Source organism: Onychostoma macrolepis, chromosome 22 (assembly GCF_012432095.1).
Source record: "Onychostoma macrolepis isolate SWU-2019 chromosome 22, ASM1243209v1, whole genome shotgun sequence".
Taxonomy (NCBI): Eukaryota; Metazoa; Chordata; class Actinopteri; order Cypriniformes; family Cyprinidae; genus Onychostoma; species Onychostoma macrolepis.
Window position 1 is genome coordinate 9,878,047 of NC_081176.1, and position 27,799 is coordinate 9,905,845.

At 36.3% G+C, this 27,799-nt stretch overlaps 1 protein-coding gene and 1 long non-coding RNA gene across 4 annotated transcripts; one reads left to right on the forward strand and one right to left on the reverse strand.

The window, feature by feature from the left end:
* Positions 1 to 900: 900 nt before the first annotated feature.
* LOC131530697 (uncharacterized) lies at positions 901 to 26,737 on the reverse strand. Of its 3 annotated transcripts, none has more exons than XM_058761114.1 (8): positions 26,617 to 26,737; positions 17,230 to 17,544; positions 16,794 to 17,126; positions 16,301 to 16,627; positions 7,567 to 7,896; positions 6,646 to 6,780; positions 6,472 to 6,520; positions 901 to 5,464 (listed from the first exon to the last, which is right to left on the reverse strand). In XM_058761114.1, exons 1-7 carry the CDS (start codon positions 26,666 to 26,668, stop codon positions 6,489 to 6,491), a joined length of 1,524 nt encoding a protein of 507 aa, XP_058617097.1. In that variant the 5' UTR covers positions 26,669 to 26,737; the 3' UTR covers positions 901 to 5,464; positions 6,472 to 6,488. The 3 variants fall into 3 exon arrangements, with proteins under 3 accessions (XP_058617097.1, XP_058617096.1, XP_058617095.1); XM_058761113.1 differs by having other exon boundaries at positions 901 to 5,929; XM_058761112.1 differs by having other exon boundaries at positions 902 to 5,469.
* Positions 7,888 to 16,000, forward strand: LOC131530699 (uncharacterized). Its single transcript, XR_009268457.1, has 4 exons — positions 7,888 to 8,170; positions 8,234 to 8,299; positions 8,370 to 8,471; positions 15,679 to 16,000. It is a non-coding gene; the product is annotated as an uncharacterized LOC131530699 (long non-coding RNA).
* Positions 26,738 to 27,799: the final 1,062 nt, after the last annotated feature.

Below are 27,799 nucleotides of genomic sequence, written 5' to 3' on the forward strand. Positions count from 1 at the left end.
AAAAAAAAAAAAAAAAAAAAAAAAAGAGAGAGAGAAAATCGCCTTTATAGTTATGCAAATGAAGTTCTTAGCAATGCATATTACTGATCAAAAATGAAGTTTTGATATATTTACGGTAAGAAATTTACAAAATATCTTCATGGAACATGATCTTTACTTTATAATGATTTTTGGCATAAAATAAAAATTGATCATTTTGACCCATATAATGTATTTTTGGCTATTGCTACAAATATACCCCAGCGACTTTTATGTCGCTATATTACATTGCTTATTTGCAACAATGCATTAGCTTTGGTACAAGATATGATCATGGTCAAAATTATCAATGGTAGCCTATATATTTTGACCTTTAGGTAACCTGCAAATACCATAGCTTCTGAAGAATAGTACTAAATAATAATAATAATAAATAATACACCAATCATCCTGTTCATATTTTTCACCTCAGCTTTAGCAAAGAATGATCATGGTCAGAATGATCAATGATATTTTGACCTTTAGGAAACCTGCAAATACCATAGCTTTTGAAGGGCATAACTAACTAACTAACTAAACAAATAAATAATACACCAACCATCCTGTTTAAAAGTTTGCATCCTCTGACTTGTATTGCTTAATATTGAACACGCACACAACATATAGCCCACTGAACCAAGAACAGGTCTGCTGATTATTATTATTTATTATTATTATTATTGTTTATTCTTTATTTTTCACCTTAGCTTTAGCAAAGAATGATCATGGTCAGAATGATCAATGGTAAATATTTTGACCTTTAGGAAACCTGCAAATACCATAGCTTCTGAATGTCAGTACTAAATAAAAAAAATAAAATAAAATAAAAAAATACAGCAATCGTCCTGTTTAAAGTTTGCATCCCCAGATTGTATTGCCTAATATTGAACAATCACTCAACATACTGAACCAAAAATAAGTTTGCTGCGTATGTTTTATTATTGTTTATAATAAACAGTGCTGTAAGTTTTTCAGGTAGGTCTAACAGTACTATTCTGCAACAAAATACTAAAATGTATACACTTATAAATTAGAGATGAAACAGGACATTTCAAATCATGATTATAGTGACCATAATCACAGTTATCAATATTATCATGGTATAGTTACATCATTTATGACATGATAGGCTAAACCTCACATTTCAGTCTTTCAATCATTTTTAGGGATCAAAATGATAAATTATAGGCATTTTATCTGCTCCATAAACAATTTTAAATAGGGTACTTTATCTGAAGTGTTGAAATTATTAGAATGCACATCAGCTTGTTTTCCATCTATTGGACTGATTTACAACAAATTTGCACTAATTTTCGCATTGGTCTGAATTGAAAGGGCAGACAGACTGAGTGAAAATGTAAATCCACTGTCTGACAGCAGGTGGCGCTTATGAACAGCAGAAATAGAGCTGTTTCCATGGTAACAGCTGTAAACAAAGCTGTGCTTTATTAGGCTTTACAATGAGGGAAGATGAAAAGCAAATGCCATTGAAACATTTGTGAAGACAGTTGGTTTCCCCTTATGCATTCATAGAATTCATTCATTCATATATTCTTTCTTATACTACGGGGCCGTTGAATGCTTGAATCTGATTGGCTGCCGAACGTTCTGAGGTGTGCAATTATTTTCAGGGAACCGCACGGCGAACGTAGTTCCAGGCAGCTCTTGACCGCGCATTACATGACCATATCACTTCGCCAAATGATTTATGTTATTTCAAAAGGTCTTACAACCGCAAAATAACCAAGACCCACAACTACACTGGCCAAATAAATAAACAATATGATAAAAACGACAGATCATGTCCATGTTTTTGCCACAAAATTACGCTTTATTATGTACAGAAAACACATACTCTATCTCTCCCGCTCTCTCTCCCTCACAGACCACACATACATAACAGTTACAGTTTGCACACACACTAACATACATCGCGCTAATGCTGTTAGCGCTACTCTTACGATTTTATCAGTAAACGACTTAAAAACTACATGATTTCTCACAAGCGAGGGAACAACAACGGCGCTGTTCGTGAACAAAAGGAACTAAATTTCACTACAACTAGAGACATTGCTGCCGAACACTATTGAGAGACACACAGAGGTAATCTCTCTCTCTCTCTCTCTCTCTCTCTCTCTCACAACTTATTAGTTATTAACTGTATTAACTGCATTAGTCTGTTATCAACGGCTCAAGCCTCCGTTACTAGGTTTAAAATGACGTTTTGGAATTAGCAACAGAGGCGTTGGATGAGATGCGGAAGAAATAATCCTACTCATAATAGCAATTTAAGTAGAAATACTGGACGAATGCCTTGAAATATATCATCTGATCGATGTCTTGAGGTGTGGCAGTATAAGCGGAATAATTGACTTCGGTCCGTTGAATTATTAGAAAAATAATGCACACCCGAGGTATAACGGCCACTCCGCTTCGCGTCGTGACCGCATCACCACCTCAGGTGTGCATTATTTTTCTAATAATCCAACGGCCCGTCGTCAATTATTCCTTACATATAATTTCCTTTCAGTGCTGCTCCTGCGTGAGACTCTTACTAACTTTGCTCAATATTGAGCAGTATTTACTGTGAGGTTTCCCACACAGTGGTGGGCCTTCTCGGGAGTATGGGGTTCAATACGAGGTGATAAACTATGGATGGCCTGAAACCATGATTGCTCTCAGTGCTGTCGCTAGGAATTCTGGGCCCATTGCACTGATTTTGCTATGGGGTCCCCTCAAAATCACATTCAGTGGGGGGTGGTTAAGCCCCCAACAAACATAGTTCTGGGCCCCTCTCAACCGCTGTACTCTCAACCTCACCTCCATGTCATGGTCAGGGTAAAGCCTGCCTCATCCAAAAATTTAAATGGTTTTCATCAGCTTCCAGCTCCATCACCCTTTAAAAAGATATTTACTGTAGGAAAAACAAATAACAATGATATAGAATTTTTTGGGATTTTTTTTTTTTTCTCCCAACAACAGGCATCTTAAAACTGATCATACCTGAACATACTCAGTCCTCAGTTGCTTTCATAATCTAAACATTTAATATTGTTCATCATTTTCCATAAAAACTATGCTTCGAGAGTAATGCAACAGTTATGTAGCATTTTGAGCAGTTGTATCAATTGATAGTTAGATCATTGTATTGAAATTATTAGACAATAAGTTCAGATGTAATGTGTGGGTTGCATTTTGAAATAGTGATACTTTGATGTTAAGTTGTGTCATTTTGAAACAATGATTTTAGTTCAATGAATAAAAGATCTTTGGTTCATGTGTATTGTATCCAAGCGTTTGGAAAAAGTGTTAAGTGTTTTGAAAAATGTGCATTTTGATCATCGGTTGTGAACTATGTGTCTAGAATTTTGAAAATTACATGAGGGTTCTGTTATTAATTCAAAAATTATTGTAAAAAATTACAGTACAGTACAGTAACGGGAGTAGTTGTAATTCGTTCTTCAGGATTACTAGAAACATCCAAGCAGGTGTGAGTTGGAGCTGGTTGGAGCTAAACTCTCTAGAGCTATGACCCTCCAGGAATTGAATTTGAGACCACTGTAAACCTAGTGATGTCCCAGTAGGGCATCCAGCAATTTTTGTTGGATTGCTGGATTCCGAGCAGTTTGAAAAAGTCAAGGCCTTGAAGGCCCCAAGGTATGCCACTGTTCCCACATATTTATAGATTAATCCTTATAAAGATGAAGAAGTTATTCAGTCAAGAATGTCATGTGACATTAGTCATTTTCAATACTATTTAGGGCAGATAGGGTGGATAGTATGCACATTGGGATGCATGAATGGTCTAGAATGCATGTAGCATCTACAACCTCTTACCTAAGTATTTCAAAGAACACTTACAGCAAAGCAATCATGGTTTTAAAGAATACATTTAACTAGCCTATATATGCACGTGTAGCAGCACAAACAACTATACAGCGTGTTCTATGGGCACAATTACACTTTTGAATAAAAATGAAATGCATACCTGACAGCAGAGAGACAAACAGCAGTATGAGAGTTCCAGTGCAAAGCGCCACAGTCTCACATATGTTGTGTGAGGTTTTCTGACTACAGAATCCCATCGTAATATTTTGTCACTGCCCTTATATACTCAGACCAAACAACAAATCAGTTGTAAAAACATAAAATACCTTTTGGTTTTTAGGTTCTCATGCTCCAGGATTGCACCTGGTTGGAGATAGATACACATTCTCACAGACCCCTAAAGGGGGACACACCCCTCAGCAGCAGAACACAATTCTACAATAATCTCATAATATAAGTGACTACTGTGAAATTGAGACCAGTTTACCAATCGCACGGACCTTTAGAACGATACAAAACATGTAAGGGTTATGATTATTAATTCTGAAGATACAGTAAATGCATGAAATAAGTATAGTAACTTGAGTTCTTGACACGCCTAAGTCAACTTTTGGTGATCTGGGCCATCTGCCCAGCAAGGAAGGAGGCGAGTTTAAGGGTGGGTGAAACGACAGTTGTTTCTTCTAGATCTTCCTGTCAGATTAGAAAGTTTATAGTTTGGTTGCATGGCATGTGTTGTGAGAGTTCCTGAGTTTTGGCTTCATGAGGAATTAATTTCATAGGAACAAAATTTCACTCCTTTCACTGGTGTGCATTGTCCATGTCAAAAGAGTTGAGCTGGTTGAGCTATTCTAGCACATACTAACCACGCTAAAGATTTTGACCGGGAAACTGTACACTGTGCCTCTGTACACCTGGCACACTTAAGTTTCGAATTCTGTATTTTAAATACAATACCTATGCAGCAATTACACAACTGCCCATATGTGGCAACAAAATAATAAAACATCAAACATAATATATTAACTAAATACATTAAACAATGAGGCAGGGTAATTGTACTCATACATTACACAACAAGCAATATAACAAGAAATACATATAAAAATATAATACATATAAAATGTAATATATAAAATATTTCTATATTTTATAAAATATTTTTCTTCTACTAAGGTTTTTGAGAGGATTTTGGCAAATTACAATACTTCGGCTCTGACAGTGAAATGTTGTTTCTGAGAACATTTTTTAAAAATAAGCAGCACGATACACTTTGAGATCATGCAAATATCTAAAAGTTGTAATAAATATGCAAGCATATTATAAAAAATACAAATAATAATACAAACATAGAAAAGTTCACCCAAAAATAAAAGTTTGATGCAAATGTATGTAAACAAACAAACAAAAAATCCCCAGTTTTTCTTGTTTGAATAGTCCCTGATTATTATATGCATATTCCCAGCATTACCACTAGGCCACTGTGCATTGTGTACAAGTCTTTCCTGAGTTTATTGTCAGCTCATGTCTGTCTATGGCTGTTGGGTGTAGGTTTGTGTCCAATCACTCCAGAGGATGCATTGGTGATCAAGTGATGTAATGCAAAATTTCTCCACATCTATTCTGATGAAGAAACAAGCTCATTTATATCCAGGGTTGGGAGGGTTACTTTTGAAATGTATTCCATTACAGTTACTTATTACTTTATTTAAAAAAGTATTCAGTAACGTAATTCAAGTACCATGATATGAAAGTAATGTAATCTGATTACTTTCGGATTCCTTCAAGTCACATATGTAAATAGTCAAAAAAGCGATATCAAAATACTTTTATTTAATTATGACTTTAAAATTGAATTATAGCAAATTAGTTTAAATTTGAATTAGTTGAAATTGGGGTCAAGTTTCACTAGCTTTGGTACTGAAATCTTGGTATCGTGACACTATTAGTTGCCCAACCTTTCTTTATGTTCCCTTTCAATGAAAGTATCAACATAATAAATAAAGTTACTGTGATGACTCATCAGCAGGCTCAGTTTCAGTTGGATTCATTGGCAGGAGTCATCAACAGGGTCTTTATCCATCTTCAAGAAGACAGTTACACCAAAGGTAAAATAAATCTGTATTAATCTTCCTAAACAGCCTGCACATCTAAAACGCTTAAAGTATAGTATTGACAGAGTATTAATAGTAATTACTAAAACTATTAATAGAGTAGTATTGCTACTCTTACTTTTACTTTCCTTATTATAAACACTGTAAAAAAAAAAAAAAAAGTTGAGCCAACTTAAAATTGAGGCAACCAGCTTCAGCAGATTTTTGAGTTTTCCCAACTTGCCGTTTTAAGTTTATACAGCAAAAATTTGAGAATCTCCCACAAAAATAAGTTGAGCAAACTCAAAATTTTACACCTTAAAATTTTAAGTTGGCTCAACTTTTTTTTTTTTTTTTTACAGTGAAGTAGCCAATACAGTATGAGAGCAGCGCTGTTTTGTAGAGTCAGTTATTACTAATGTCTTTATGCAATATATTTTGAGTTAAACCATACAAAAAACAAAAACATTTGGTCAGCTCACAGATCTGAAACTGTGTTGTGCAAACAGGCAGATTAATTGTAGTATCTTACCTGTTTACGGAACTGCATCACCATGTCTGTCTGTAACGACATCTGTAAACTATAGCAAACTCAATTAAACACACATTACTTTGGTCATTTAGAATAAAAATACAAAATTAAAGATTCTCACACAATAAATCACACATTTTTTATCTTTTTAAATCTTCTGTATGTAATACTCACCACGTTGTTGTCCTGCTTGACGTTTGCGATAGTAAATCACACCAGCAATAAAGAACAGTAAAACAGCAGCTACACCAACACATAGGCCTACTCTTCCTGCTACAGCGGCTGGAGACAGACCAGGATCTGAAACCACTAAAGACAGACAGTTATATAGTGTCTACACTACACTAGACATGACAAAGTGACCATTGCAAATCAGTTCGACCTTCGTGTCTGAAGTAGCGTGAGCACTTGGAATACGTCAGAAATAGAATGGCACATCAGTTTACTGTCTGTGATTTGTCGAAATCGATTGTGGACAGAATCATTGATTGTGATAAGTATTGTCTTTAGTCATTTCAGTATTTGAGGGGGAAAAATGTCAAATAGTGACAGAAAACACATCTTTTGAGGTCAAAAAGAGACCTTTTGTTCTTACTTTTATAGTCCAAAAGTTAATTTAGGAAAACAACTTGATAGCACTTGGCAATACGTAGACTGCATACCACGTTCTTCCAATCAATGACACTGCAAATATGGTCATTAAGCCAAGGAATATTTAGAGCAGTGTGAAACGTGAAACAAGATAACCCAAGATTGTGTTTTCACAAGGTTTAGAATGACCCAGTTTCAGCTATTTACAGTGTGAAAGACAGACTACAGTGAAAACATTTAGGCTGATTAAAAAGTTCAAACCGTTTCCTAAAACTGGTCAGAAAAGGAAATAAATGTCTAACTCAACCCTTTTCCTGGAGATCTAACTTCCTTCAGAGTTCAGCTCCAACCCTCATCAAGCACAACTGAACCAACTAATTAAATTTCTCAAGAAGCACTTCATAATTACAGACAGGCGTATTTGATCAGGGTTGGAACGGAACTCTGAAGGAAGTTAGATCTCCAGGAAAAGGGTTGGGCACCCCTGATCTAAATGATACTCACTAGGTAGAGTGACATTGAAGCTCTTTTTGATGCTGATTCTGCCGCTGCTAATCTTTAGTTTATAGAGTCCAGAGTCTGTGTTTGTGATGTTCATGATGGTCAGAGATCCAGTTTGATGATCCAGCTTCAGTCTGTCTCTGAATCTCTCTTTACACTGTTCATCTGTACAGATCTTACTCTGATCTCCAGTGATTTCAGCAATGAGAGTGTGATTAAAATACCATGTCATCACTTCATTTGGGTTTTTTATCATTCCAGTGTCTAAAGTGACAGATTCACCCTCCTTCACTGACTTTCTCTTCATTTCATCTCGTTCAGCAGCAGAAACACCTGAAACACAAACCAACAGTTGAAACAAAAACCAATAGCAAACAAACTCCACAGCATGAAAGAACTGTGAATCTGAAAGTGATTTTCTGGCCTTTCTTCATGTAGCAGGGTAGTGTTATCTGTTTTTGGCCCGGTTTGGATCTGATTGGTGGACCAATGAGATGTAAGCAGCCCTACTACTTAAGGATTCTTATTTTGAGGGGTAGCGTGGTGTCTGGTTGATTATGAGCTCTTCTCTTCCTGGCATTCCCCTTTCCGTTCCTCACTGCGTCAGGTAGGGTAAGACCGAATTGACTATTGCTGTGAATGGAGCGAAGTTAATCCGCGCTATTTATAGTTTGATTTTAGAGTGGGGCTGGTGGCATCGATATTGCGGCAAGTGTGTGGCGGAGTTCGCTTCCAGGTATGTTTCGTGCTCGTATTAAACTTTTCAGTCGCTTGTGACGGTGGTATTTATTTTGTGTTGCTCTCAGTAATGGTGACACAAGCGGATGCGTGAATGCTGTCTGGTACGTTGAGTCACACTTGTTGGAGTAACCATATAGCTTTGCGCTGGTCTTCGTTCAACCCTAACCGTAAGTACGTTTTGTTTCTCTTTCCTGAAAACGGGACTTAGTAGATTTAGTTTAACATTTGTTTTACCCTTTAAAACCGGTGTTGTGTAATATTCGGTTCCTGTGAAAAACTGTTCCAGTGGGCGGGGTATAGATGAATATGCATAAGTTCGCTCGGCGATGGGCGTGGCTTTGTTGAACCGCAAACAGTGAATGGAATGGAAACTGGTTTTCTGTGATGGAGTATTTTCATTAAGTAATAACGGCGAAGGTTCGTATTCTTTACATAATCGGTTAAAATGATTTTGCATGTGCTTTTATTAGAGCGCTTTTTATTCTGATTTTAAATCATTTTGCTGTGTAACCTTGTAACGTCAGGGATTAAGACTAAAGCCAGAGCACAAACGAACTGAGCTGATATTTCTGTTATTTGTCGTATCTTTTGAAGCTGTAAACTGTTTCCTTGTTTATTTTGCAGCAACACAACTTTAGCAAGAATGACTGAATAAAGCACAGATATAGCCTAGCTAACAAGCATGTTTAAATAAACATTTTTAAATGTTCTCTGGTGTTGTTTTGTGTTATTTCTTGCCCGTTTTTAACCACAATTACACTTGGAACATATTGACAATACACTTAGCCTACTTTGAGCATTATGATTATGTGATTTTAAATAGGCTTCCATTTACACTTTTATAAAAGCAAGTCTTTTTCCTGTGGACAACTAAAAGGTTTTTAATGTTGCAAGGGATTTGTAAATGCCACATAAAGTTCTACTTGTATTCATTCATTCTTTCTGTATAAAAGTGCTTTGGTGATTCTGTGTTAAACATTAAAAGGAAGTTACAGATTTGGAATAACAACTGTAGCCTAAAACAATTTTAAAAAGTACATTTCTAATCTAATCTGTTTTGCAATCACATTAGCTGGGTAAAACCATTAAATCACTCATTAAGGCAGGTACTTATGACACACTAATGGTTTTAATGGTTTAAAATGTAATGGTTTCATACTCAATATCATACTCAATATTATAATCATGAAATGCTAGATTGACTTGCATTAATACCTACTTGCATGAATGAAGTGCTATATAAGAAAATATGTTATTAAAAACTTTTTATTTTGCAGTCTAAAAGGAAATTCAGATGTAACTATCTGCATATTTAAGTAAATATGTAGCAAGAAACTGCTAGGTTTTGAGTCTTAAGGTCTACTTACATCAGTCCATGTTTGCTATGTTTCAGATAGGCCTATGCTTAACAGAATAAATACACAGTTATGTTAAAAGCTGAAGAATACATAAATGTGAATGCACAGTGTGGTTGAGGAACAGATTATTACAACAAAAGTCCAAACCAAAGAAAAACACATATATTATAATGTGTGAGTTTGACAGTCTGTTCCTGATTAACCATCTCTGCACCTTGAGGGCAATTCATTAATCAGATAAGTCATTAATAAATCCAATTTGTTAGGCCTCTAGCACTGAATCAACTGGTGTAGAACTGAATATAAGCCTGATAGGTAAACTTGGCCTTCTACCCCAAATTTGTCAATTTGTTGGAAACAATGGATGAAACAACTTTCCAACTGTTGTTGGGTTTAAAAATATCTGGAACATTACCTGATGATCTGTCAAAAAACCAAAAATATGTACTTCTAAGAAAGGCAAAGAACTTCATGATTAAAGGTGAGTTGGGCGTATTTAGTGATAGCACTTTGAAGACCTTGGTTGGGTGAGTCTTGTGGTCTGTTAAGATATCTTAATGAACAAAATTTGCTACTTTTAGATGAAGCTTTATACTACATAAGAAGACGTGGAGAGGGTGGTTTAGCCAAGGTTTTAAGTAAAGAGGAGGCCAAAGATGTTTTTACTGAATTCCATACAAATGCAATTGGTGCCCACTGTGGCATAGTAAAAACCACTGATGCCATCAGTAAAAGATTTTATTGGCCTTCCATGACTGTAGATATCAGAAATTGGGTAAGTAGAAATTAATGATTACTTTTTCATATGTTAATACATTCTCGCACTGTTAATACTACCATCTCTGTTAGGTCATGCACTGTGCAGCCTGTCAGGCTAAGCAAACTGAAATCAAAAACAAAGCTGACTATACACCTATTGAGGTAAATTAATTTAAATGGAATGCTTATATTATTTTCTACTTCTGAAACCAACCACATTAAACATATGTCACTTTTTTCCTCGGGTGGCTGAGCCGTGGGAAATTGTTGGAATGGATTTAGTGGGAAAGCTCACACCAACTGAAAATGGCTATCAGTATATATGTGTGATGATAGACTATTGCACAAAGTGGTGTGAGGCTTTCCCACTAAAAACTAAAAGTGCAGAGGAGGTTACAGGTTGCATTGTAAAGTTATTTTACAAATTTGGTGCACCAAAAAGGTTGTTAACTGACCAAGGCACAGAATTTGTGAACAAGGTTAGGGTTATACTATACTTGAATTAGCTGTTTTTAATTTGTTTCTTTAGGACTTGGGAAAAATATTATAATTCCCATTGATTGTTTATATACAGATCAATATGGGTGTCTGTCAGTTACTGGGAATCCAAAGAAGTTTTTGTGCACCGTACCACCCACAGACTAATGGCTTGGTTGAAAGACTTAATGGCACAATTCAAAGGTATGAAATTGACAATTCCCAATAAACTAAACTATTGACTATCGATGGTAGTTGAAGAATGTCTATTCTCTTGTCCCTCACATTAACTGGGTGATGTGTCAAAATGACTACATAAATGAAGAATGTTTTACTATTGATGGCTCTTCTCATAATCCAAGGTCGTTGAGTAAGCTGGTGGGAAAGCAGCCACAAAATTGGGCAGACTACTTGGAGGCCACAATGTTTGGTCTCCGCACAAAAAAGCAAATGACTACACAATATTCTCCATACTACTTGATGTTTGGACGTGAAGCTAGGTATCCATGTGAGGTACCTGACAATTATGAGGTTAGTATTTACATGTCGGTGTTATTTTCTTATTATCTTTTGCAAACCAAAGTTAAATGCAACTTTTCTTGCCTAGATCAATGAGAGCATTGAGGATATTGTAGCAGAGGAGTGTGTCGCAGAATGCATCAAAAGGCACGACAGGATATTAAAAACTGTACAGGAGAATATTAGTTGCGTTCAACGTAAAATTAAAAAAAGAAAACTGGAAGAGGGATTATCCCTTGAAATCAAAGTTGGAGACCGAGTGTTGCGTCAGAACGTGCGAAGCAGGCAGAGAAAGGGTGGTAAATTGGACCCAGACTACATTGGTCCATACACCGTTATGAATGTGGATGGCAAATCCATTGATTTGAAGGACGATAAAGGACGTTTTTGTCCAAAGATTAACAAGGACCATTTAGTTCATTTTTTGGAGGAGTATCCCTCAAAAGTCCCCAAACTCAGTGATTCCTTTCCCGTTACGGTATCCTCAGCCCTCACTAACCCACCTGGCTTCACCCCTGCCGCTACCACCCAGCCTCCTGCCTGTGCCGCTACCATCCAGCCTGCTTTCCAGACTAACTGTCCTGCAAAACTCTGTATATTATTTTGCCAACATGCATGCACATGTTCGTTTAAATAACTTTTTTAGTTGCAATGAATGAAAACTGTTCTCTCTCTCTCTCTATAAAGTGTTACAAGAAATATGGGCAAGAAAAAAAGGTGGGACACTCTGCAGTAAAATTGGCCCATATAAATTATTTACATGGGACATTGAACGCCTTAGACCTGGGGAATTGCTCGAAAGTGAGGTAGGTGATGCAACTTATTCATATTCTTGAATTTGCAAATTGTGTTACTGCTTTTGTAAAAAAAAAAAAAAAAAAAAAAAGTCTTCTAGGCATAAACCCATAAGGGTATGCTCTGTGTAAATTTTTGTTTTATTTGTTTTAGGTTATCAATGCATACTTGTCCTACCTCATAAAAAATTATGCTGGCAAGGCATATGTGCTTGATTCCTTTCAAGCAACAAGTATTTGGCAAGGCAATCCCAGTTCAATGAAAAGCGTAAAAAAAAAAAAAATTTTACTGTGAGAGAACTGGTGAACTGAACTGTTGTTACAATGTTCCATTGCATCTCTAGATGAATCCAGGGGCGTATGATGTTCTTATTGGAACAGTTAATGAGAACAATCACTGGACGCTCCTGGTCTGTTTCTTTCCATTCTTGTCCTGCACTGTAAATTCAACTCGTTTAAATTCAGAGCAAGATTCATGCATAATTATTTTTGCAGGTGATATATCCTAAAAAACTGAGAATACTGTACCTAAATTCACTCGGTGAAAACCAAAGTAAATTGGAACACTGTAAAAAGGCTGTAAGGTCAGTACAAATATATGCCTTTCTTATACATTTTAATTGTTAGTCTTATTACCTTTTATTAACATTTTAAATATTTCTAATTCAAACAAAGCAAATTTATGGCCACAAAAGGAAGTCTTGGGGAAAAGTGGGAATGTGGTAAAGTACCACACTGCTTACTGAAAGATGACAATTCATGTGGGGTATTTGTATGCAAAGTACGTATATATTTAATTGATATTTAAATTGTGAATTTATGCCCTGTTTTCATTACATCATTTTGTAGTTTGCAGAAGCTATTTTAAAAGGAGGTAATTTGGAGTTTGAAAGCACAGTAGCCAACATAAATGTCATTCGCCAAGACATAGGCATTTGCCTTCTACATGAAACAGGTGTATATATAATGTAACTATATTTAATATAAAATGGACCATAAGGTACAACTGACACATTCTTTCACCAATATTATGTGCATCACTTTGCTTAATTTATTTCCACAGAGGACCTCTCTGAACTATGCTTGGCCTGTGGGGACAAATATCCATACACAGAAGACACTGAGGACTCTTGGGTCTGCAAATTAGCAAACTGTTCTTCATTTCACCCTGCTTAAAAACATGTTATAACGTCTGTGTCTCTTTCAGATTCAGTGTGACAGCTGCAATGGATGGTTTCACTGGGAATGTGTAAACCGACCCAATATAAAAGATTGTTTTGTTTGTCACGGATGCCAAGGCCCTGCTTAATTTTGTATTAAGGCTTTTCTTTCTTTCTTATAATGCACATCTTCAGATAACATGCATTCTGATAAAGCAAACCGAGTGAAATGCATTGTTTTGGGTAATTATCCAATAAATAAAAGAGGGAAAAAGTTGACCCCTGTCTCCTCTTTTATAAAAGTGTAAATAGAAGCCTATTTAAAATCACATAATCATAATGCTCAAAGTAGGCTAAGTGTATTGTCAATATGATCCAAGTGTAATTGTGGTTAAAAACGGGCAAGAAATAACACAAAACGACACCAGAAAACATTTAAAAATGTTTATTTAAACATGCTTGTTAGCTAGGCTACATTTGTGTTTGTCATTCTTGCTAAAGTTGTGTTGCTGCAAAATAAACAAGGAAACAGTTTACAGCTTCAAAAGATACGACAAATAACAGAAATATCAGCTCAGTTCGTTTGTGCTCTGGCTTTAGTCTTAATCCCTGACGTTACAAGGTTACACAGCAAAATGATTTAAAATCAGAATAAAAAGCGCTCTAATAAAAGCACATGCAAAATCATTTTAACCGATTATGTAAAGAATACGAACCTTCGCCGTTATTACTTAATGAAAATACTCCATCACAGAAAACCAGTTTCCATTCCATTCACTGTTTGCGGTTCAACAAAGCCACGCCCATCGCAGAGCGAACTTATGCATATTCATCTATACCCCGCCCACTGGAACAGTTTTTCACAGGAACCGAATATTACACAACACCGGCTGTGTCGGCGCCGACACATCAGACCAAGCTGTATTCATGTTACCATAACTCTTCTACCGTTTGCACTATCAAAATAATTCAATTTGCTCCTGATAGCAGACAACATGCGCTTTTCGGCAATATATGGCTTATTACGGTAATTTCTTGCGCTCCGTCAACAAATGACGGCAGATTTCCGGGAGAGCGGGAAGGGAGAATTTGAATGGAGAGATAGGGAGCGCGGAGTTTGTTATTGCATAAAATAATAAACAAAATGAACAAAAACATGGTCAAGGAGGAGTAAACAGCATAAGAGTCGATTAGGATGATTTTTGATGAGACTTTGGGAGCAGGCTGAGTGAGACTTTTTCACATGTGGTGTGTGCGTCGCTATAATGAGTCCGCGCATGTAAATGAATGGGTGCACGCATGTACATGCATGTGTACATGTGTGCGTGTATGAACAAAAAAGCCTCCTGAATGAAAACTGTGCAACCCAGTGTCCCAAAAATACTTGTATATATGTATTATAGTTGAATTTTGAAGAAGTGTTGGATTATTTCGATCATGATTTTTCTCTTTTTTTTTTTTCTAAATAATAATAAAAAAAAAATATTCCGTTTTTTTATTTGTCTATTTAAATTCTGTTCACAAACTCAAAACACAAGATTAATGGTCAAAAACTGTACTTTTTGGAAAGCCATTTGTTTTCTGAAAAAGACACCTTGCACTTGAAAATAGCACATTCTGTTAGAATTTTACAGTCAAATAAACAAAATGTGTGAAAATGACCTATTTTACCCTTAGGTTTTAAAGGGTTAAAGGTAAAAGGGGGAATGAAACATCACCGCCTCTAAGTTGATCTCTTGGTGAAGATACTACCTGTGACGCCGCTGCTGTTTTGCTTAGGGCATTTTTGTTCTTGTTTTGAGTACAGACCTGTTGTAAGTCCTTGCTTACGGCTTCGCTGTTTGGCGGGTCGTTTGGGCCGATCTCTGTGCATTTGCCAGGCCATCTATCTGTTTTATTTTGATTTAGTTTCTTTTAGTATAATTTTGTTTGAGCATCGCGCTGTGGTTTTCTTTTTCTTTTTTTTGTACTTTGGGTTTCTTTTATAACGGAGTTAACTTTTATATTGTTTCTTTTTTTGATTTGTGGTTGTTCTGCAGCTTTATAACTCCCTTTATATTTCCGTGTCATGTATTGTATTACGTCATCGTAAAGAATCCATATTCTTTACTTCATTTGTTTGGTAATTCTGGTGTCATTCAGGAACTGTGATTTTTGCTCTCACTGCATTTGGTGCCCTCAGGAGGCCAGCGTACTGGAGTCCCTACAATTAGTAAATTTAGTCTGTAAATTTAGTTGGTTTGTTTTGCATTCTTTATAATTTTCTTTTTATAATTTTTGGTTAATGTTTTTCATTTCTGTCTCCAGGAGCCAGTGAGGACTCTGTGTGGGGCAGGGGAGGCTAGCCGCTTTCCTTCCATGGTGTGTCTCACGGGGTGTTGTGTGTGTGTGTGTGTGTGTGTGTGTGTGTTGGTACAATTTGCTTTACTGTGTGTGTGTGAGGTGCTTGCTGTGGTGTGAATTTAGGTGGGTTTGGATGACCTCCCGAGTTGCAGCCGGCCTGCCCTGTTCCCACTAAGCCTAGCCCTGGAGTTATTTTAATAATCTGGTGGTGTTTCTGGAGAGAGAGAGAGAGATTTTATTGATATTATTATAATAAAGTGTATTTTTGTATTGACACTCATGTCTCACTAGATCTTATTTCCTTGCCTTCAACTGGTAAAATGTACCTGTGTCCTTACTGGGAGTATTTCCCTGGTGCTCCACCAGGGTGGCGTAGTCGGATTAAACCAATTGCGATGTTTGGGGTCTGTTAGACCTATATGCACTGCCACATTCACTTTCAGTCTAAAAAGCACATTTGACCACATTTTATGCTTCTAAACATATTTTGCATACTTTTCTCATCAGTTCTCTGCAATTTGAATCACTGAACACAATGATCTGATTTAAATGTACAAAATGTGCTATAGTAAATATAACTGCTCACCACAGACAGTAACACCGAACGTCTCGTGACTGATGCTGCTGCCGCCGCTGATGACTTGATTATGATAAAGTCCAGAGTCTGTGGTTCTGGTGTCTCCGATGGTCAGAGATCCAGTCTGATGATCCAGTTTCAGTCTGTCTCTGAATCTCTCATCACTATATTTACACTGAACATCTGTACAGATAAAACTGAGATCTCCAGTGGTTTGAGCGATGCGGATGTCATTAATATACCATCTAATCTCTTCTTGTTGGTTTGTTTCAACATCAGTGTGTAGAGTGACTGAATCTCCCTCCATCACTGTCACTCTCTCTGCATCAACATAACCTGAAGAAATAAACATAAGCAAAATAAAATTATAAAATGGGAAAATGCTGTGAAAATGTCCTTTTCCACAGATCAATAAAGATTGAGAGTATAGTGAAATAAGTGCAAGACAGTTCTCAGATCACGTACTGGATCAAACACCCACGAGATCAAAGATTATACTCACCAGTGACATCAACACTAAAGCTCTTTAAGATGCTGAATCTGATGGTGGTTATCAGTAGATAATAGAGTCCAGAGTCTGTGGTTCTGGTGTTTGTGATGGTCAGAGATCCAGTCATATGATTCAGCTTCAGTCTGCCTCTGAATCTGACATCAGCATATAAACACTGAACATCTGTACAAATAAAACTAAGATCTCCATTGATTTCAGCGATGCGAATGTCATTAAAAATCCATTTCATCAAATAATTTGTGGTTTTCACTACACCAGGATCTAAAATAACAGATTCTCCCTCCTTCACCGACTTTGTCTTCATTTTATCTCCTTCTGGAGCATCTGAAACACAAATCAACTGCTGCTGAAGGATCTTTTGCTGAAAACAACAAATAAACTACACAAAATGAGAGAACTGTTACAGATAAGGAACGTAATGACTCACAATAGACCGAAACACTGAGGAGCTGAAGAAGACTGTCGCTGCTGCTGTTGATCTGTAGTTTATAGAGTCCAGAGTCTGTGGTGCTGATGTTAGTGATGGTCAGAGATCCAGTCATATAATTCACCTTCAGTCTGTTTCTGAATATCTCTGCACCATTATTACACTGAACATCTGTACTGTTCTTACTCTGATCTCCATTGATTTCAGCAATGCAAAAGTCATTAAAATACCATCTAATTTCTTCTTGTTGGATTGTTTCAATATCAGTGTATAGAGTGACTGAATCTCCCTCTAACACAGACACTGGCACTATATCTGTATCAACACCGGGGGGAAAAAAGAAGAAATAAACAGTTAATTACAATCCAGCAAAAAGGGAAGAGCAGGGAACAACTCTTTTTGGCTTTGTCAGACTGTCTAAACACATTTGCATTTCAGAGTATTTCATTTCCCCCACATTAATTTCATACATTTAGTACAAATATGGACCCTTTAGGTAACCAGCCCAGAGACAGCTTTTTTACGTTTTTTTAAAATGTATTGTTATTTTTTTTTGGAGAGTGTAACCTGTGTGGAAACTCTTTAAAAATGGTATGTATGAAATCGTCCCATATTCCCTTAATCCTCTGGTGCTCTTCGGTCACTTTTGACCGAAAAATGTTCTGTTTTGAATTTTTTTAAAATCACAGCTTCATCGGAATGGTACGAAACGTAATGACTTTTATGGCATTTGGAATGTGAACACACAAAAAAATTGAGGGCTTGATTCGAGCAGGCTAAGAGGTTGTAAAAAAATAGTCACACTTGTGGTCTTCAGTCAAAAATGACCGATCATAGGAAATTAATGGGAAATTGACAAAAACACAAGAATTCAGCAAATTTTTGTGTGTACAATATACAAATCTGCCACAATGCAAAAAAAAAAAAAGTACACAGCAATGACGGGGTGAAACTCTAAGACATCAAGAGTACAAAACCAACACATCTATTCACACACATGTTGGTATTTGTGGTTTACGGGGACTCTCCATAGGCGTAGTGGTTTTTATACTGTACAAACTGTATGTGCTATTGCCCTACACCAACCCTACACCTAAACCTACCCCTTACAGGAAACTTTGTGCATTTTTAGATTTTCAAACAAACACCATTTAGAATGTTTTTAAGCCTTTTGAATTACAGGGACATAGGCAGTGTCCTCATAAACCACCTTCAAATTGTAATGCCTCTGTCATACCCATGTCACTAAACAAATTTGTGACCCCATAAACCACAAATACCAACCCGCACACACACTCACAGACATACACACACAGACAAACACAATTATACACATTCAAATGAATTGGTATGGCTATTACCATATAGCCATTACAACTCAGAAAACTGAAATAAGAGGCTGAAATCAGATCAGACCCAGAAGGATTAAGCTCTGATAAAACATTTGTTCATTTTTGTTACATTTTTATAGAATTTTAATGTTTTGTGTAACAAAATGTTTTCTCTGTGTTCAGGTTTGACTGTAGTAATAATAATTGAAAAACTGACACTTTAAATCAACATTTTAAACCAAAAAAATAAAAATCTAAAAGTTTACGAAAAGTTGTCTTTGAAAATGTCTAAATATATAGCCAAACCCACAACTTAATAAAAATAAGTATTTATGTCTAAAAACAATTAGAGAATTTATAGGCCTTTTATATAGAGCTATATGGGAATCTATGGGCTAAACCATGGAATTGCAGATGTTTTTCTTATTTTACTCCCACCAGATGTCACTAATCTGGCTTAAAAAAAATAAAAAAAAAAAAAGGATTTTAAAGGCATTGTCTCTGTTTTAACATGAAATACTGCCATAATTGAAAAGTAATAGAAAATATTTGAAAACAAAAACTATTTTGTATTATTTTCAATGGGAAAAATGTATCATAATTATTGCATAAATATTCATTAGTACCATGAAATTCTCTCAAAATACAAACAAAAAGAGAAAAAATATTATTAAACAAAAATATGTTACATGGATTTTACCCCCGTGTGTGCGTGTCCACGAGACTGTAGGGTGTCCCATTAATCATTTTAGCGTTCAAAAGGGCCCCCTTTGCAGCCGCTATAAGCCCTCGATACACACTTCTGCCGAGCCCGCACTGGAGCGAGCTCCGCAGCAGACTTCTACCCGACAGTCAAAGCGGCATTATGTTACGAACATGCGGACTCACAGGAAGACCGTGAGGGTTTAGGGTGCCATTTGGGACAGGGCCTTAAAGGCTAGAGAATACCTATGATTCACTGTGAGGGTCGTCCCGAATGAATTACCGCGTCTCGCCAGAAGATGGCGCCCACAGCTGAATCATCCATCCATCTTCCAAACCGTACTTTATGGCGTAACATTATGGCGTTTTCAGTTTCAAATCTCATGCTCATAACAACAAGGCTCGCACACAAGAGTGCACAGAATAGTATCCACGCTCAGAAAACCATTCTCTCAAGAATGCATAAAAAACCACACTAAAGAGGCAGCATTTTACATTTACATTTAGCAGATGCTTTTATCCAAAGCGACTTACAAATGAGGACAATAGAAGCAATCAAAATCAACAAAAGAGCAGTAATATGCAACTGCTATGATAAGTCTCGGTTAGCCTAACACAGTGCACGTAGCAAGGTTGTTTTTTTTTTTCCCAAGCAGTTAGAAAACAAATAGAGAGAGCAAGTGTTAGAGGGTCAAATCAACAAATAGATAAAATAGAATTAGAATAGAGAGTGCTAGAGTTAGAGGGACAAATAAAGATGGAAGAGATGTGTTTTTAGCCAATTCTTGAAGATGGCTAAGGACTCAGCTGCTTGAATTGAGTTGGCAGGTCATTCCACCAGGAGGGAACAGTTAATGTAAAAGGCGGGGACAGTGGCTGATGTCTCCTTTCTTTTGATTGGTCACTTTCAACATCCAGTCAAATGTAGTCTATGGTGTTACAATATATACAATATATAGATATGTGCCCTGTTGAAGACCAGCTTAAGACCAGCACATGACCAGCTGGACCAGCTTAAATCAGCTAAGGACCAGTATAAACCAGTAAAGGAGCAGCTCAAACCAGCATCCCAGCTTCAAAACATACCTAACCAGCATATGCTGTTTTTTTCAACAGGGTGGTTTCACTGGATAGCAACTCTGTTACTTATTACGAAAAAAATATTTGTTAAGCCTAAACTAAACAGTTCACATTTTTAAAGCAATATAGTTTGTGTAATATGATAAATCATCTGAGCTGTTTTTCCTGACTGATTGCAGCCATTCAGATAAATAAGTATGCTAACATTACACTGCAGACCAAACATGAGTGAACATTGTAAACTATGGTGTTAATCTAGGGCTAATACAATGCTCTTTGTTGTGTTTAGTGGCTATTTTGTAGATGGCCATGTTTCCCAGCCTCTAGAGCCCCATCAGTAGGGGCTTTTGCGCTGTAGAATCCTTTTCATAGTTCCTACAACTATTAACTGAAGTTCCTGCATTTTGGCGTATTTGCACAACGTATTTAGTTCTAGTAACTCCGTTTGGGGGCACTAAATTAGCTCCTACTTCAGAGTAGTTCTATAGGAACTACCAGTCACGTAAAGGCCATTTCACACCGCATAGTTCTAGGAAGTTAGTTCTAGGAACAGGCCCGGTTCTATGGGGTACTCAAATGAAATCAATAGAACCTTCAGTTAACCCTTAAATGCATACCTTGGGTCTTTAGCGACCCAGGACATCATTGATTACCGTCTCCCTCCTTCATTTTTTAAAGTTAGACATCAAATTTCTTAGTATTCCTCAATCTATTCATTATAAACAATATAACAAGAAAAAATTAATAAAAATATAAAAGAATGCCTGATTTATGATTCATTTTTATTTTATTTTTTTTGTAAAAGTGTATAGGGTCACTAGAGACCGAGGTATGTAAATGTGTAAGTATTTGTTTTTTTCCTGCGCAACTATATTTACATATCTGATGAAAATACATGCAATGCATCTTTTTTCCTCAAGGTGGCACTGTTTGATACACAATGATGACATGATGTTTCACTCATAATCACCGCAGGTATAAAACAAAAGAATATCATCAGCAAAAATTTAACTGGTTTGAATAGCTTTACTACAGTGCAATTACTGTATGCAATGAAATATAAATGTCACTGTCATTTGATGGTGGATGTGGTGAATGAGCTGCCAGTGATCAAAATACTGATTTTGAAATCATTGAAAATGATAGTGACAGTGGAAACGCGACTGGCCCTGGCACGCACTAGCACGCCCGCTTTTGACCCGACAGTGGAAACGCGGCTAGTGATTTGTGCTGAACACCTGAACAAAAACTCCAGTGATTTGAGCAAGCCGCGTTAAGACAGCTGACGTGCTATGATCTTTGACGGGCTGTACATTCCGCTGTAATGTGACCCTGTTCCCCTCACACACACACGCATTACACTACGCTGCGAAAAACTCTGCATTTGAACAGTCAATAGCAAATACTTAAACTAATAACAAAATATACTTACAGTCACTGATTCAGAAGCACCAGATTGTCATAGCAAATTTGGAATTGACCCTTTTTTTTTTTCTTTTTTTTTTTTAGAAATAGCCTTTGTGCACAGCCAGCCTTGTTCTCATCTAGGATCACAAAACTGTCGTCCATAAAATGCGTTGCACAAATTCGAACATTGTGCTGTTCTGTTGTAAACAAATCTTAACCAATGATTCTGAATTGCATCTACTTTCGGAAGGCCAAATAAAGTGCTTTTGCGAAACACACAGCATCTACCTGACATGGCTGCACCAACACTACTGCGGTTACTGAAAGCACGCCTTCTTTCTTTGCATGAACATTTGGGCGGCATTACTCAAATATTTCCACTAGGGATGTGCCCAAAGCCGAATACCTTATTCGGAAAGGCACGGATAATGGCTTCAAAGCGAATAACGGATTTATCCGAATAACAGAAAAAATATTCGGCAGACACAATCACATGTTTGTTGGAACAGCACTACATTAGTGAGGTCTGCAGTTGTTAAGATTTGTGCAATAATAATTACTTTGATAGCGTTTGAAACAGTTTCGTACAGATCATGGTGATCATTGCTTTTGTCTAACGAATGTGGTCTCCTCAGCAATAAACTATCCGCGGGCTCCTTTTTTGATTGCTGCCTGTCAGTGCTAGCGAAGCAGTGTTGCCAGATATTGCTACAAAAAACAAACACAACCAATCTCCTAAAAAATGCACCTTCATCCTCCCACTTTATTAATGCCCTAATTACTTTATTAACGCTGTTAAATTAAGTATTAAAACAAGTCAAGCGACGCTTAAAATAACTAGATCTGGCAACATGAGCAGAGTACACTTGCGCCAAGCTCCTTCACTCCTGCGTTTCGCAGCTGCTGAGAGTCAGCCACATGAATTTGTTCAGCGACATGATTTTAAATAATTTTTCATAAGGTTTTCAAATTTTATTTTTGAACATGAAACATTTACGGAGGTCTGGACCTCATAGCTGGCTATGGGCCTGGATGTGTAAAGTGAATGAGTGTAAAAACGCATTACATTTGCCCTTTTCGTGAATGGCATTACATTTAATTATACAAGATGAAGAAAAGCGATGTTTGATCAAGGCTTTTGGAAGGTCCAAATTATTTGTTGCGCTCTGTCGATAAAAAAACTCATAAATGATCACAGACTCCCGCAACACATGATCTTACTTAAAGTTCAAGCGAGCTTTATTGTCATTCTGCTATGATAGGCTACGTCAGTCCTGTCTTCCTGTGTCTTGTGTTTCCCCTCCTCTCGTGCCCATATTTGGTTTGTTCCTGTTCCTGTCATTATTAGTTGATTAGTCCCGATCCGTGTTTGATTGTTCCCCACCTGTTTCTGTTCTCCTGGTTTGATTTCCTTCTGTTTATAAGCCCTGTGTTTCCCTATCTCCACGTCAGCTGTTATACGTCAATCCTGTGTTCCTGTGACCCCTACGTTTGTGTTTCAGTAAAGTCTGTGTTGTTTAAAGTATTCCTCGCTTCCCTGACTCCTACAACCCGTGACAACTGAACACTTTCTTTCCATTTCTATTTCTTTTGTTTCTACTAGTGCTCTTATTTAAGATTATGGATGCTTGTCTCTTGTCAAATTTGTACACAAAGTTTCACTGGAAAATAAGAAGAATAAAGTTATTTTTCTTTTTTGATATGGAAATATTTACAGTTATATAATACAGAACGCAAAAGTTTCTCGAGGGAACGCAAAGTTTCTCGAGAAAACGCAAAACATTTGAAAAAAATTTTTTCCTCCCACCCTGAATTTTTTCCATTCACCCTGAATTGTTCCCACCACAATGTCCTGTAAAGGGCTCTGTAAAAAACAGCAGATGGCGCTGTTGGTCAATTTACGCTAGTCTCTCGAGACCCAAACACCTGTTTACCTTTTCAGGGAATACAGCAGACCAACATGAGTGGGGAACAGGTGAGTTTCTGTCTTACTATATCTATAATTAACCATTAGCCTAGGTGTTTTCACAAAGCATCCCCATTACAATGTTAGTGAGTGAAATTCACAATAAGTGCTGTAAAGTTGTTAACATGATTGATTAGTTCAAAAATCAGTAGTGACATGGCTAAACATTTAACTAAGCAGTATTTCTCTATAAAAACTGATCCATTCTCTGTATCTCTCATCCTCTTTTGGATCGCGGGATATAGAATATATAGGCTACATATGTTGATACAATTGTTCAACATTCAAAAAAATGCATGGGGTATAAAAATAAATTGTCACAATATATTGTAATACTAAAATGCAGATGTATTTTGGATAGTGACAACTGTGTACCAAAAATGAATATTATTTTTACATTAGGTCAAGTAAGATTTATTGTCATTCTGCTATATATGTTGAGACATAGCCTACAGTGGAGAGAAATGTTGTAGGCTACCTCTGCAGTAAAAGTTTAAACAAGTATAAAACTACACATAGACAACCTACTGAAAGGAGTAGGCTAAACTAATTACAAATAGGCTACTATAATCAAACTAGTTTAAGTTCAGATGAGCTTTATTGTGATTCAGCTATATAAATGTACCGAAATATTATCTAAACATCAATATCCCTTTTGAAAATTAACCATGGTTTTACTAAATAAATACCATGGTGTTTGCAGAAAAGCTGCCATTACAGAAATGGTAACCTGCAAAAAAAAAAAAAAAAAAACATGGTTACCACACTTTTACTATAGTAAAACCAACTTTAATTTTCATAAGGGATATCATAGTTTATTATCATATTTATGTTTATATATAGCATACAGTAGTTTATATGCACACCTTGTACAACATTTAAAACTAAAAGTGGCCTGTAAAGAGATATTTCATATTTCAACCAATATTTTACTCTGAATACTAGCAGATTTTAGTCTTACAATAGCCTGTTTGGAAAAGTCCAACTCAAAATATGTAGTTTTTTATATATAGCCGAGCAACATTTTAACTCATGAAGTTAAGAATAAAAGGCTACTGTCAGGAATTATATTAGTGGCTCTTCTTCAAACGTTCGTCATCTGAGTCACTCCGAGAAGAGTCCTCGCTGTCCAGAGTGTGTCTTGACCCGTGTAGCGTGCCATCATCCAACGCACAGAAAAAGAAAGTAGGCTAAATTCTATGATGAAGCTTGACATTTTGATGGCATTTTTCAGGAGCATCTACATGTTTATCTGGCTGATCTCAGATCATTAACATGTGAACAGAGTGCTCAGTGTGAGGTGGGATCACATTACAGGAGAAACTGTACCTCTCCTTACTTTCATACAGATTGTATAGGCCTAATCAGAGAATATTTATTTTCAATTTGAATTGGTTTGTTTAAAATAGACATGTCAAGCTTTCTATACATATATGTATCATGTACGAGAGGCACATATTCACTGAGATTCAGGTTGTTTTATTAATGTGCCAGTGTAGAAAATTCCCAGAGACGGACGAGAACGCACCCTGTTTGTTTTCTTTATTTTAGAAAAGCACATTGTTCTGTTGTTATTAAGACTATACACCAATAAAAGTAGAACCTTTGCAGTTTAAAACTATGCAATACTTGTATCTGTATTTTTAGTTATTTTTGTGGTCTTCGACCCCAAAGATTATTTTCTACTCATTCCATTGTTAAAATCATTCTGAAATACTGGTAAACCACTGTTTATTAAAACACTGAATTTAGTATTATATCAGCGTGAACTTGATCCTTCTCCCCAATTCACAGGACAAGAGTGACACCAGAAAAGAAATATTCATCATTTTGCTTAGCTACAAAATTACATAATTATTTGACACAAATGATTGCACAGTGTTATAACATTTAAAAGGTTATAGATATTGCACTAAATAATGTGATTTGTTTTACATTTTTTTTGTAAATAATTAATGACCTCTTGGGTGATATTACTATATCTGATACTAAATTAAATTGTCTAAGCTTTCATTTTTGGTACACAATATTGTCGCTATCCATAATACATTTGCATTTTAAAATTACTATATATTGTGACAATATATTGCTATACCCCTGCATTGTTTTGAATGTTAAACAATTGTATCAACATATGTAGCCTATATATTATATATCCTGCGATCCAACAGAGGATAAGAGGTACAGAGAATGGATCAGTTTTTATAGAGAAAGACTGCCTAGTTAAATGTTTAGCCATGTCACTACTGATTTTTGAACTAATCAATCATGTTAACAACTTTGCAGCACTTATTGTGAATTTCACTAACATTGTAGTGGGAACGCTTTGTGAAAACACCAAGGCTAAATGGTTAATTATAGATATAGTAAGACAGAAACTCACCTGTTCCCCACTCATGTTGGTCTGCTGTATTCCCTGAAAAGGTAAACAGGTGTTTCGGGTCTCGAGAGACAAGCGTAAATTGACCAACAGCGCCATCTGCATCTGCTGGACATGTCTCTGTTCTGTCCGTCTCTGAGGGCATACACAGAAATCCTCCTGAGGAAGCGCAAGTTATCTTTCACGCTTTTAAAAACATGAATAAATCTAATGTACTTAAATAAATCAAGCACGCCCCATTGTGCAAAAGTCACGTTATATGAGTTTGTTGATTTGCACGTGAAATCGTGCTTTTATGGAGAAGTGAAGCACTGGAAAGGGGGCGGAATGGGGCGTAATAATATATATATATTTCTCGATTATTGTGTTTTAAATGTTGCGATTGAACCTTTCATATTCGTTTTTATCGTTGAAGAGAAACTGTAACAAATAAATCTCTTAATGTTCGAGCAAAATACGAGCAATAATTTCTTCAGAATAAATGTAATGATGATATTACGAGCAGCGTATAAATGTCTTACCATGGCCACGAACAAACAAAAGCAAAAAGAGAAAAATAGAGACATGCTTCATTTTCAGTTTTTGCTGAAAGACGCAGGTTCAGTGAAGTAACGGTCTGTTGCTGTTTCACTAGTTAGTAAGTGAAAGTAATCTGCGAGACTCATTGCAGAGCGATGACGTATGAAGTGTCGTCACGTGTGACGTGCGTTAATTCGCAAATGCTTCTGTTTGTAAATACTGTGCACATGTAAGCGTTAGGCTATTTTATGTTGCTAATATTGCATTTGCAACAAAACATTAGCTTTAGCACATAACAATCAAGGATAAATTGTAGGCTAAATATTTTGAGCTGGGAAACATGCAAAGGGCAGTTCTAAATAGATAAAAAAAAAAGGGAAAAAAAATACACCAAGCGCCGTTCAAGGGTTTACATCCACAGACTCGTATTGCCATAAAATTAAGTCACACAATACTGAATTGAAAATAAGTCTGCTGATTGTTTTTATCTAGGCCTATATACATTTTTAGGTTTAATCTATTTTCTCTTATATATATATATATATATATATATATATATATATATATATATATATATATATATATATATATATAATTACGAGCAATATAATTATTATTATTTTTTTTTACTAACATCACCCGAGATTTTTCACAAAATCAATAATGTGCCATGCCTGAAATTGTGAAACTTAAACGGCTCTGTCTTAATTTAAATATTATATCCTAGCTATAATATTGGCGCAGCCATTTTTTTGCGTAGCCTATGATAACCTGTAAATTATATTAAATTATACGAAGGAAAAAACATGCTCACTGGTCTCTACTTGGTAATCTGATGAACCGGAACTGCCTTTATTTGCATATGTCCTTTTTTTGGAAGACAGGTCACATGACATGAGCAGTGTGAGGGCACACACCCAAGTACAACCGTTAACACCCAACCACCCACACACACACACACACACACACACACACACACACACACACACAACATATGAATACAGTCTTGCATCTCCCTTATGTTGGATAGTTCCCAGAACGTTAGTTTTTGGTTTGTAGAACGTTATTCTAACGTTCCCAGAACATAACGTAAAAACAAATCAGTAATGATTTGCTCTCGATCTTCTAAAAGTGCTAACAACAAAATATCCACCTTCTATTAGAATGTCTAATCAAATTATTGTA

What these genes read in the sequence shown, in the direction of transcription:
- LOC131530697 (XM_058761114.1), bottom strand. Translation starts at nt 26,668, where the DNA reads ATGAAGCATGTCTCTATTTTTCTCTTTTTGCTTTTGTTTGTTCGTGGC. An exon ending in TTTGTTTGTTCGTGGCCATG is followed by an intron (nt 17,545 to 26,616) that starts GTAAGACATTTA and finishes GTGTTGATACAG; the next exon opens with ATATAGTGCCAGTGTCTGTG. An exon ending in GTTCGGTGTTACTGTCTGTG is followed by an intron (nt 7,897 to 16,300) that starts GTGAGCAGTTAT and finishes TTTGTGTTTCAG; the next exon opens with GTGTTTCTGCTGCTGAACGA.